Genomic DNA, 14,000 nt, shown 5'->3' on the forward strand with positions numbered 1-14,000 from the left:
CTTATAGAATTTTGCATGTCCCTCTTCATAAAGTTCACATATGTAGCTTCATTTATTTTTTTCATTGCATCTAATACTTCATTTAGGGCAATTTCATGTGTGCTCCTAACGACCTGCCAAAAGACATTCTTTAAAACTTGACCTTTGAATTCCTTCTTCCAGTTGCAATACACGTGTATTATACAGTTTCTAGTCTAGTAAATGGAGCTAACTTCTTTATGGCATTCATTAATCCCTACCATTGCAAATATCATTCATTAGTTAATAGCATTATAAATAATAATATTCTTCTAAAACAAAATGTAAGAAAAATATTCATACCTTTTACTGGTCAAAAATAAAGGTCCATCCTAAACCATTAACAATCCTTAATTCCTTAAAAATAATTTCATAAACCAAGTCCATAAGAACTCATTCTCAGCCTCAATTACAACCAATAGACTAGAAACACTTAATTATTATTGTCTTTGGCATTGGCAAATAAAAGTGCACCCTCTAAGAATATTTTCAAAAAAAATTAATCAAAGCTTAAAACTAGCTTACAACCATTTAAGAAACCCTTGATCAATGAATTGAATCCTATAAAGAAGCCCTTAAAAGCACCATACATCATCCAATAAAAACTCAAACACTCCCAGCTTTGTCTACCCTCATAAGTCAAGTTTTATATGACCTAAGAAGTGCATAATGATCATGCACAGAACCCCTCAACATCTCCAAAGCCTTCCACTATGCCCTATAGCATTTCCACTTTATTAACTCCATAGAGTACTTGTCCATTACATCATCCTCCAAGTCTTTTACTGAAAAGTTAGGATTTCTCTTAAATTTGTTGAGGTACTCATTAGCAATCGAGGTTGTAGTGGCTTGCCTATTTTTCATATTCCTATAGCAATTGTGATCCCCAAAATATACCTTTATAGCAAATGTCTTCTTCTTATTATACTGTCATATAGCCTCTAATTGCAGCATTCATGACATTTTGCCTCCATTTGTACATTGTTTCAGCTAGTCAGCTATATATTGTAGCCATTAACTATTGCATATCGTTGTACAACTGTCTTACAATGATGACTATCTTCAACCACATACCTAGAATAAACTCAAAACCCTTATGATCATAATATGGATCATATCTTACTTTCTTTTTCCTTCTCTTTTTGTACTCCTCATCACCATATTCATCTTCTTCTTCACTAGTGCAGTCTGAATTAATATCACCATCATTATCTTCATACTCATTTATAAACCCACCCTCTTCATCATTTCCATTTTCACTCATAGAAGTCTTTGATTCATTGTAGTTTATGCTAGTGTCCATATGCAGCCTCTCACTAACATCCTCAACATGCACATAATTCTTAAACTTTATTTTGTTTTGTCTAGCTTCTATTTACTCATTATTACTTGATGCTAGCTCATTGTCATCAAGTCCATCATTTATGTCACTTTTTGCCACTGGAAAGTAATACGGTTGCTCTTGTTCAATCTCATTTTATAGACAAACATTAACATTAACACAATCATCATGTTCCTCTTACTCATCTTGCTCTACATGTACACCCACAGCATCAACAACCTCTTAGTACTGACTAGAATCTTGCACAATACTGGCAAACTTATGTTGTTCTTCATTATATCATCACCTACAACTACTTTTAACTTTTTTCAATCCATATACAAATAAATCATCCCATGCCTTTTACTACCATAATGAAATATCTCCATTACACCAACATCATCTTTCAGATCTTTAAACCTTTCACTGAAGTTCAACCCTAGGATTTTATATGCAACTTTCTTATATGAACTATATCTTAACTTCTCAACTTCATCACATAAATCAAAATATTCAAACCTGTCTAAATCTATTTCATGCTTGGAAGTAGTTTTTCCACCAATATACCCACATTAATATGACCAAATTTAAAAAATCTACCACCGTAATAAAAGTACAAAGAGAACGTCTCCCTTCACAAACCAAGTAAGAAATAAATTAGAACCATAATTATTTTAAGGTTAACGGTTGAAACCCTAGCATAATTACTAATAAATATTACAATACTATTGTTCAAAGTGAAAAATAAAGTAAAGCCCTAAATATTTTATTCTTAATAGTTGAAACCCTAATACTTTTACTAATACAATATTACAAGCAAGAAAGGGAAAATATCTGGGACCACTAATAAAACAAATAGCATACTTGTTCGCCATTATAGCTACAAAGAAAAAAGTTGGAACTACAGGAATAAGGACCACAACTTTCCAAAATGCAAAAGTTGCCTTTTCTAATTTGTAATATATTGATTAAAGAAGATTTATCTAGAAATATATTATTGATTAGAGAAACCACTATCGATTTTGAAGGAGAGACATAAGAATAGATATTGATTCTTTTTGGAAAATTAGGGTAAAAGTTTTTGTAATATGGCAAAAGATATTATATTTAAATAAAATAAGATTAATTAATTAGTTAATTAATTAAAATAATAATAATAAAGTACGTGTAAAGAATTTAAATTTAAATTTTTTATTATTACAATTATAGATTAGATAAAATATCATTTTTATAAATTAATATTTATAAAAAAATGACAAATGATATATTTTAATAATTTCACGTGACAAGCTCTAGTTAAACGGTTTTCTTTATTTCAATTTTAATATATATATATATATATATATATATATATATATTATATATATTTAAATAAATAAATTTATTTAAATAATTAATAAAAATTTTGCTTTTTTCTTCAATTTTTATATTTATGCATAAAATATATAAAATCAAAATGAAAGACAAAAGTAAGTACAATTATAAATGTAAATATGTGATATAATATATTTCATATTATATTTGTATAATTTAAAAATATAGGATCATAACATATATTACTATCCAAATAACTATTAATTGGTGGATGAAATAACCTTTTGAAAAAATCTTCGCTAAATTATGATATTGTTGACAGTTCATGGGTTAATTAGACCATTGGGCTAAATGGTCAATTTATCCCTTTAATTTGGAATCAATAGGCAATTAGATCAGATTTTAATTTTTTTGGGCAATTTACACATTAACTTGCCAAAGATGGCCACTTTACCCATTGGGCTAAATGGTCAATTTATCCCTTTAATTTGGAATCAATAGGCAATTAGATCAGATTTTAATTTTTTGGGCAATTTACACATTAACTTGCCAAAGATGGCCACTTTACCCATTAATTAGTAATAATTAGGCGCGTATCATGCAAACTCTATTTACTCATTAAAACATAAAAAATCTTAAAAAAATCTTAAAAATAAAATAAAAACAAAATTAAAAATAATTTATAATATATTAACTCTCTCTCTCTCTTTTCTACTTCTAACAATAAATTATGCAATTATTATCTAACAATCAATCGATAATTAAAACAAAAAATCAAAGCACTTTGATTTTAAAAGAAGAAGAAGAAGAAAAAGAAGAAATAGTTTGTGCTTTATTATTTATTTCATTTTGGTGCAGGAGGTGATTTTGAGTCTATATTTGTAACAAAATAAACAAAAAAAATATGTTTAAGAGAATTTTGATCATGGGTTTAACATTAAGAATCTGTATAAATATGTTTTATGATCAAAGCATATTACAACTCTTTTTTACTTCTTTTATATGTACAAGTTTGTTCACTACCTTATCTAAAGATAAAGTTAAAATCACCTCTTTTTATTAGAAAGGTTAGAGAGAATAAAAAAAAAAATAAGAGAAAAAGGAAGAGAGAAAATAAAAAAGATGATATTTATTTGAAAGAGAGAGAGAGAGAGAAAAGAATTGAAAAAGAAGATATTAATTTACATTTGCTGTTGCAAGTATTTTTTTTAATTTTTTAATTCTATCCGCTCGCTTGAAATAAAAATTATATGACACGCTCTATTTTTAAGCTATATTGAGGAGTAAATTGGTCATATTTGCCAAGTTGATAACCTATTAGACCATAAAGTTCATTTTCGGGCTAATTAACTGTTAGCTCCAAGTTCAGGGGGCAAATTGACCATTGAAACCTTTCACTATTGACATTAAAGAAAGCATTATTGTGCTCTACAACTACACACGTGGACAAGGACTTTCATAGACATAGATAGTCAATTTTTTTACACTAATTCTCGAAACCTCTCATTCTCACGAGCATATGTTCCTTCTTTTTCTTAATTTTATTGTGCTGCATTTGACACGTGGAGGTGGGCACGATTCCTAAACAAAACAAGACAAAGTAAAATGATTGTCTAATTTAATGTTTAGTATAAGGAAAAGAGATTAATTGTCTAAAAGAGAGATGCCAGCAACTTTCTCTTTTAAATGCAAAATTATCAAATCAGACGGTCATTTTTTCATCTTTTATTTTTGCTTTTCCCTGATGCAAATGCTCCACCCAATAATTAAATATTTTTTTAAGCATAGTCAAATTAGCACTTAAACAAGGCAAAACGGTAGGTCACGAGGGAAACTTTCTTTCTTTTTCAGTTAAATTCTTAAATATATGTCTAAATTTAATTTAAAGTGTATCGGACAGGACTCTTATGAGTGGTAAACTTTCTCAAAAATTTTAATATATATGTATATTTAAGGTTCGAACTTGAAATTTTAATTAAATTAAAAAAAAAGTTTAATATCTCATCTATATATTTTTTACACTTTTCATTTCATACAAAAGAATAGAATACTTTGTTACCACCGAATTCTAAATATATATAAAGTGAATACATTGTCCTTTTAGATTAATATGGGTTTCAAAAACAGAAAATGTTGTTAGCTAAGCTTGTTTTCTTTTTCCATTTTCTTTCTCTTTCTTTTTCTTTTTTGACATGTCTTAGATGCATGTTTTAAGTCTACGATTATACAAGTGGAAAGGAAAAAAGGAAAAATGTCACCTTGATTTATCGAATTAGAAATTAGACATCTTGTAAATTGAAAATGGTGGGGTTTACTTTGTGTTGCTCACTTTCTGTGTATGAAATTGGTCCTCACTGCTTTGCTCCAATTCAATGAAAGAGCCTCCAAATAAGCAAAATGGCACCATCCATTCTAATTACACTCTTCTTTGGTCATAAATATTTCAACTCATCTACCCAACTGCTCCCTCTTGGCACTATAAAAGAGTGCTCCATCATATCCTCATTATCATTGCTTTTCCTGTCTCTCTAATCCTGTGCTTTAGCTTCCCCAACTCTGAGAGAGGGGACAAATTGTTGCTCCTGGGATTGGGTCATTTTTGACAGGTAATATAATTGGCCTTAATCTCTCTGATAGCTTGCTGTATTCTACTCACAGTCTTCTCTTCCTTGCTCATCTTTAAAAGCTTCACCTCTCGTGCAATTTTTTCAACAACTCACAAATTCTACCTCAATTTTGCGAGTTCTTTGCTTTGACACCCTTATTCTGTATGATTCAGATTTTTCTGGTCAAATCCCACCAGAAATCTCTCATCTATCCAACTTAATTTCACTTGGTTTCTTGGAAAGATCTATAAACAAACTAAAGTAAAAAAGCCAATTCCGTAACTTTTTGCTTTTTCTTGGAAAAGAAAAAAAAAAACAGAGATAGCGTTAGTAGTTAATTAGCAGTGTTGATGAGGAAATTTGTATCTGTCATCCTGCACATCACACAGAAAGCCTCAAATTGAATCTGCTGCTTCTAATTGAGAATCATGCATCCTCCTTCATTGTCTCTTGTATCAGATTGAGGTAACAAATCAATCCAAGAGAGATCAACTGAAATTAAATTGGATAGATGAGAGATTTCTGGTGGGATTTGGCCAACGAAATCTAAACTATATAGATTAAGGTGTGTCAAAGCAAAGAATTGGCCAAATTGAGGTAGAATCTGCGAGTTGCTGAAATAATTGCGAGAGAGGACAAAGCTTTTGCAGATGACCAAGGAAGAAAAGACTGTTATTAGAATGGATGGTGCCATACTGCAAGCTATCAGAGAGGGAGAGACAAATTATATCATCTGTTTCAACATAACAAGTGACCCCATTCCAGGAGCAACAAATTGTCCCGTCTTTCCATGATTCTGTTTTGGGAGTTGAGAATGAAGGTTCGAATTTTGAAATGGAAAATGAGCTTTGGAATTGGAGCAAGCAAAATTCTGATCATGCCAGCATATTGTTGTTGAAGAGGAGGAGTTCATAGAAAATACAATTGAACCCAAAAAAAAAAAAAAAAAGAAGCAGAGGAAGTGAGCAACATAAAGTAAATCTGTGTTGAAAATAATTGAGTGAATTGGGAACATCTGTGTTGAAGTTCTGAACTGCGAAAATGAAAGTGACTTTTTCCCTTCTCTGTTTCCACTTGTATCTGTGTTGAATTTTGTGGATGAAAGGTTCACAAATCAAACTTTTCTTTCTTCTGTTCATGCATCAATAAAATGTATGCATCGTCTCTTCTAACTAAGATATTTATTTCGAATTTTAAATATACAGCTTCGATAATATTTTCTTAAAGAGTGTTTTATCATTCGTAACAATCCAATGCGCTCTAAATTAATTATAGATATATGCATAGAGAAAAACAAAAAAACATTCTCTATTCTTAAAACACAAATTAATATATGAAAAATACTATTCGCTGGTCAAGAACTCTTAAATTATACTCTTGATTTAATATTTTTTGTTTTGGCTTAACAATTTAAACAAATAAGTTAAAATAGAAACTACAGTCAAGATTTCAATGAAACAAAATAATATTAAGGTTTAATGTGTCTTTATTAATTGTTTTATAATGTTTATTGTCTATTTTCCTTCTTTCATTATGCAAATTCCTTTTATTTTTTTTTCATATGTAAGCTCTCTTAAATAATAATTATCGACTCAAACTAAGATCTCATATTCATAAATGCTAGATATTTAAATCTGGATTTTAATTTTAGTATACAAAAATATATTATTTTATGACAAAAAAAACTAAAATAATTACACAAACCAAACATATAAATAGTTTTATGAATACTGTCAGAATAAACAGCAAGAGAAAGAAAAAATATTTACAGTTAATAGGAATTGCAGAAACTTGTTTTATCTGGTAAGACTAATATATTAACATCATTTTATTGACTAAACATAAGCCCTTTTACAGGCTAAACCATAACAGATTTTAGAGAGATATTAGGACTCAACTAATCCACTAGCAACTATCTTCCTAATTATATGTAAGCACAATAACATATCCGATTTGCTCCTAAAGACTAGGACACCAACTAACAAACTCAACTAAAAATCATGCAACAATCCCTCCTTTAAACTGAAAACTGCCTTCAGTTTAACTTGTCAACATCAAGTAGCTTTCTCATCTTCTTAAACAAATCCAACTTGAGAGGCTTGGTAAAGATATCTACAACTTGATCTTCACTTTTGCAATAAAGAATTTCTATGACACCTTCCTTTCTGAGATCTCTCAAAAAATGAAATTTGACATCTATATGCTTACTTCTTCCATTTAGAATAGGATTTTTTGAGAGTTTAATGGCTGAACTATTGTCACAATAAATTTTTATACCTATCCGCTGGTGACAAACTAATTCTTCAAGAATCTTTCTAAGCCAAATAGCCTGACACGCACAAGAACTAGCAGCCACAAATTCAGCCTCGGTAGTTGACAAAGTAACAATTGGTTGCTTTTTTTATGACCATGAAATAGCTCCCGATCCATATACAAAAGCATATCCTGAAGTACTTTTCCTATCATCTTGATCTCCAGTATAATCACTATCGGTGAAACCAATTAAATCTGATTTTGCACATTTTTTATAAAACAATCCATAATCAGTCGTGCCTTGCAGATATCAAAGGATCCTCTTTGCAGCAAGTAAGTGGACCTCCTTTGGGCACTCCATGAACCTGCTAATAATACTTACAGCAAACATGATGTCAAGTCCTGTACCTGTTAAATACATCAAACTTCCTACAATCTGCTTGTAAAAAGTACTATCAATCTTCTTTCCTTCAAGATCCGTTACAAGCTTCAAACCAACTTCAAATGGTGTGCCAACGGGATTACAATTTTTCATCCCAAACCTGTCCAAAATTTCTCGCCCATATATTTTTTGTGAAATAAAAATCCCAGCTTCAGATTGCACTGCCTCAATGCCCAATAAATAATGCAACATGCCAAGATCAGTCATATCAAACTCAAGCATCATGGACTTCTTAAATTCATCAAACATCTCATCATTATTCCCAGTAAAAACAAGATCATCCACATATAAACAAACAATAAGCAGTTTTCCATCATCACCAGATTTAACAAACAATGTATGCTCATATGGGCATCTTTTAAAACCTTCCTTTAAAAATAAGCTTCAATATGACTATACCAAGCTCGTGGAGCTTTCTTTAACCCATATAATGCTTTTTTCAGCTTATAAACTTTATGCTCTTTTCCAATTTAAACATAACCAGGAGGTTGTTCAATGAATACCTGTTCTTCCAAGTTGCCGTGTAGGAATGCCGACTTCACATCCAATTGGAACAATGGCCATGAACTTTGTGCAGCTAGTGCAATCAACAATCTGATCGTATCATGCTGAACAACAGGAGCAGACACTTTTTTGTAATCCACACCGTACCCTTAGCAACCAGTCGCGCTTTATATTTATCTACCTCGCCATTCTCCTTCAGCTTTGTCTTATAAACCCATTTAACACCAATAGTTTTCTGCCCTTTAGGGAGATCAGTCAACTTCCAAGTGGTATTCTTCTTAATGGAAGAAATCTCTACATTCATAACTTCGTGCCATTTTGATTCTTTCACCGCCTCTTCAAAACCTATTGGATCACAATTTGAAAATAAGGCAAAATGAGTAACATCTTCTTCATTAATTCCCTCTACCACAAAATCCTCCATCCATGCAGGCCTCCTCTTATTATGTTGAAGACGCTCATTTGCTGGTTCGGCTGCTTGCTACTCCTTTTGCACTTGCTCTAATGGTTGTTGCCTTCCATCTTCATTATCACCATTAAAATCAGCTTTAATTGGTTGTTCAACTCTGTTTGCATCCCAATTCCAAAAATAATCCTTATCAAACACCACATCATGGCTAATAACAATTTTCTTGGTGATAGAATTGTATAACTTATAGGCTTTTGACTGCTCACTAACACAAAAAAAAAGTAGTTTTCTCCTTTATCATCAAGCTTTTTCCTCTTCTGATCTAGAACATGGGCATAGGCAACACACCTAAAGATTCTGAAATAATCTACGATAGGTCTTTGATGATTCCAAGCTTCTTTTTGGTGTGACATTTTGAACAGCTACGGTGGGGCTTCTATTCAAGATATGGACGCTCCAATTGACTGCTTCAGGCCAGAAAGTTTTTGGAACTCCACTCCTTGTCAAAAGACTTCATACCATGTTCAAAATTGTGTGATTCTTCCTTTCGCAAATGCCATTTTGTTGAGGCGTGTATGATGTAGTTAGTTGCCTCTTTATTCCTTACTCATCACAAAAAATAACAAATACTTTTGAATTGTACTCTCCACCACGATCACTGTGCAGGAGTCCCTGCTTCTTTCTTAACTAAAGCTTTAAAACTTTTAAAAACTGTGAAAGCTTTAGATTTTTTATGTAAATAATAAACCCATGTTTTTCTACTAAAATCATCAACAAACGATATAAAATATCATTTATATCCATTTGACATTGGAGTGATGGGTCCACACAAGTCTGAATGCACAAGCTCTAATGCCTTCCTCGCCTTCCATGATTTTCCTTTTTGAAATGGTTCTCGATGTTGTTTGCTGATGACACATTCTTCACATACTTGAGAAGAAATTCAGATTTGTGGGAGGCCTATCACCATATTATTTTGCTGCAGTGTTTTTAATCCCCCAAAATTTAAATGCCCATACCGAAAATGCCAAAGTCGGCCTTCATCTTTCAACCTTGCAGAGAAACATGAGTTGGTGATGGTGTGAAGATAAAATGGAAACATCTTGTTAGATGTCATATCAACTTAGGCAATTAATCCCAATTTCTCATCTTGAATTTTACAAACTCCATCTTTAATGGAAATCTCATATCCCTTTTCTTGTAGCTGTCCAATACTCAACAAATTTGTTCTCAAATCTGGAATAAAAAGAACATTATATATAGTCTGAACAACATTGCTTTTAGTTTGAATTGTTACCTCTTCTTTCCCCATCACAGAGATTCTTGAATCATCACCAAACTTCACATTGTCACGAAAAGACTCGTCTAACACCGAAAACGCAGACTTGTCACCACTCATATGGTTGCTGCAACCTGTGTCTAGGTACCATAAATTTTTCTGCATTTCTTCTTTGATATGACAAACCATCAACAAAGACACTTCTTCTTCATTCTCTGCAAAGTTAGTTCTTTCTCCATTTTCTTTATTCAAATTAACTCGACATTCTGATTGATAATGGCCATACCTATGACATCGAAAACACTCAACATCAGACTTGTCTACTGACTTTGCTCTGAAAGATGTAGAGTGATGGCCTTTACGTCCTCTTCCTTTCCTCTGGGAATGAACCTTATGCTGCTGATGATGATTTTAGTAGCCACGATCATTGTTTCCTCTTCCTCCACCTCTGCCTCTACCACGACCTCCTCTAGTTGTGAAATGATTTTCTGTAGAAGCCTTCAATGCATGTTCCTCCTTCTCTTGCTAGCAAATTTTTCTCTCATGAATCAGCAAAGAACTTTACAGTTCATCAATTGAAAGCTCTTCGATGACATGATCTTCCTCAATGGAACAAACTACAAAATTGAATTTTGGAGTCATGGAGCGTAGAATCTTCTCAACCACAGCAACATCATATGTTCTGTCACCATGAATTCGCATCTTGTTGACAATGGCCATCGTACGTGAAAAATAATCGGTTACCGACTCACCTGATTTCATTCGTAGTATTTCAAACTCTGAACGAAGTGCTTGAAGCTGCTGCCTCTTTGCTCTTATAGAACCTTGATATTTTTTCTTCATGCAATCCCAAATATGCTTGGACATCTTTGCAAAGGATGGTTTCCAAGATTGAATGATCAATGGCTTGAAAAAGATAAATTTTCGCCTTTAAATCTTTCAAGTGCAGCCCTTTATTTCTTTTTCCTGAGCCTCTGTCACAGCTACGCCATTCGCTGGTTCCTCAATTCCCTCAGAAACAACCTGCCAATACTCCTTGGACCTCAAGAAATTCTCCATCAATATACTCCAGTGATCGTAGTATCCATCAAAGTGAGGAATGGATGGTTGAACAAAGTTGTCGGTAGCCATTACTTTGTTTGTTGTTGCTGCTACAAAAACAAGGTTTTAAACCTAGCTCTGATATCACTGTTAGAATAAACAGCAAGAGAAAGAAAAAATATTTACTGTTAATAGGAATTGCAGAAACTTGTTTTATCTGGTAAGACTAATATATTAACATTATTTTATTGATTAAACATAAGCCTTTTTATAGGCTAAACCATAACAAATTTTAGAGAGATATTAGGACTCAACTAATCCACTAGCAACTATCTCCCTAATTATATGTAAGCAAAATAACATATATGATTTGCTCCTAAAGACTAGGACACCAGCTAACAAACTCAACTAAAAATCATGCAACAAATACATTATGTCATTAAAATGATTAAAAACAAAAAGATGAAAATAAATAAAGAATAATATAAAGTGTTCTTGTAATTTTAAAAATTGAAGTTCATGTTTTGTATAGAGATTCATGGTTTTTGGCACATCAAAAAATTGAACAACTAATAAAATTCCTAGCTTGAACTAAAAATGTAGAATCAAATAATTACTGAATAAAAAAATATTAGTAGAATGCAAAAGATAAATTTATACATATTTTGATAAATATTTCGTATAAATACAACATGGGCGTCTTTCTCAGCAAGAATTATTGCAAGAGATAATGGCTAGGAGGATTTGAAAGGCATTATGGTATTAAAATAAATATAATATAAGTTATGTTACTATGAATTTGGTATATTTTATTGAATATATTGCACAAATGATTTGTTACTTAAAATTGATTTTACATTATTTTAGTTTTGTTAAATATCAACATATATATAATAAATATTTTAGAAATGTCCATGAAAAGGTAAGATTCTTCTTAAAATTATATTTACTTGGTAATTTAAAAATTTATATGTATTTCGTAATGATATCCAATCAATAATATTTGGTACATATTAAATATATATTTAATATATTATTGTTTGTATATGATACATTCATAAAAGTAATTTTTCTAAAACATCAAAATGAAAAATCTGAAAAGATAATGTTTATTTCATGTATTTTGTTAACTTTTTTTTTAGTATATGTAAAATTATTTTGTTATATATTTCACACAAGTATACATATATAATGTTTTCATCATTATAACATCGCAAAGTAAAGAACTTTTAAAAAAAAAAAATTGTTCGAAAAGATAATATGTATGTCACATTATATATATGTTTGGTATATATATATATTCTCATATATATTTTTACTTATATATATATATATATATATAACATATATATTTTGTTATTTATATTATATTATATAAATTCTTAATATCTCCCTTAAATTGACATCTATTTTCTAGTTTGCTGATTTTATTTCATGAAGTTAAAATCATTAATTAAATTCAAAATTATCAAATTGTTTGATACATTTTTAATATATACTTGGTACAAATTTGGTATATATTTGGAACTGGTATCTAAAACTATTTTAATGTTTAATGTCATTAAAATGCACTAAATAAGTTAGCATTTGGCTCTTATAAAAGAAATTCAAAGGATGCTCCAATGGGATTGGATAGTGGATATTAAACATATTTTTAGAGAAGCAAACCAATGTGCTGATCATTTGGGTAATTCTGGTTTTGATTGTGATATTGGTTGTCACATTTTCTATTAGTCGGATGTAAGAAATGTTGTGAGACCCATTTCTTCTACTTCCTCTCTGGTTGAACGTGGATTGGATTTGGCAGATCTTCACCATATTGCTTATTTAGTTAGAGTTCATTCCTATTCTCATATTAGTAGATGAGAGTGTCATTTGGTTCGAGTCTTTATACCTTAATTGTCTATGATTGTAATTGATTTTTTGAGCTTCTAGCTCTTCTGGGATAATCTCTAATATGCTCTTTTTCCTTTTTGTGGTTTCTAACCCTCTAGATTTTACTCTCAAGGGTTCTTTAACGAGGCATCATGCTATCCAAACACTTGGCTTGCTCACTAATGAAACTAGTTTCCCTCTAAAAAAGATTGTTTGTAGTTTTTAAGATGGATATGCTTTTAAATATACCACTTCTTGTTATTGATGTTACTGGTTGTTGTTGCTGCTGGTTATTATCATTGATAAAGAGTGTTGTTATTGTTAACAGTGGTGGTGAGACAATGGCAGTGATGTATTGGAAATGCTTTAAAAGTTTGGTTAATACAATAAATTATTAATTGAACAATCAACAAATAATAAGATGCACCAAGCCTCTCAAGGAGAAGCTAAATCTGTGAGGCATTAGAGGAATAAATATGCATTAGCTAAATAGACATTTACTTCTAAATAGTATACTTGCATAAATAGCTACATTAAATAGGAATTTCTTTATGTGATTTTTAATGATATTATAAAACAAGCAAATCAGAAAAAGTTTACAAAATACATAACACGAGTGAATTACATAGAATTGGAAAATATAAAGAATTTTGTAAATTATACTTTCCTTCACCACTACGAGGAAAATGCAAATGCAAACCAATCCAGTTCCCCTTGAAATATGAACATTGCCTAATTACATATATGTAATTTATTATGACTAATCTATTATGTTTATATCAAATTGATTAACCCGCGGTGGAAGAAAGACTATTATATACAGAATTCGGGCTAAGCACATAAAAAGCTCAGCTTGCCAATGCTACTGAACATGGAATGCAACACAGAATTGCATCCCTTATTGGAAGTTATAGTAATACAACCACAAGCAAGCCAAA

The 14,000-nt window shown here is 31.0% G+C and overlaps 1 protein-coding gene across 1 annotated transcript; it reads right to left on the bottom strand.

The window, feature by feature from the left end:
• Window positions 1-9,990: 9,990 nt before the first annotated feature.
• Window positions 9,991-11,013, bottom strand: LOC112536237. Its single transcript, XM_025158880.1, has 2 exons — window positions 10,712-11,013; window positions 9,991-10,432 (listed from the first exon to the last, which is right to left on the bottom strand). The coding sequence occupies exons 1-2, from the start codon at window positions 11,011-11,013 to the stop codon at window positions 9,991-9,993; spliced, it is 744 nt and encodes a 247-aa protein (XP_025014648.1).
• Window positions 11,014-14,000: the final 2,987 nt, after the last annotated feature.

The sequence above is a fragment of the Ricinus communis genome, chromosome 3 (genome assembly GCF_019578655.1).
Source record: "Ricinus communis isolate WT05 ecotype wild-type chromosome 3, ASM1957865v1, whole genome shotgun sequence".
Lineage (NCBI taxonomy): Eukaryota > Viridiplantae > Streptophyta > Magnoliopsida > Malpighiales > Euphorbiaceae > Ricinus > Ricinus communis.

Bases quoted from the DNA above. Each gene is read 5' to 3' on its own strand.
- LOC112536237 (XM_025158880.1), bottom strand. From the start codon at position 11,013: ATGTCCAAGCATATTTGGGATTGCATGAAGAAAAAATATCAAGGTTCT. The intron at 10,433-10,711 runs GTAAAGTTCTTT...TCGATGTCATAG, and splicing joins GAGCTTTCAATTGATGAACT to GTATGGCCATTATCAATCAG.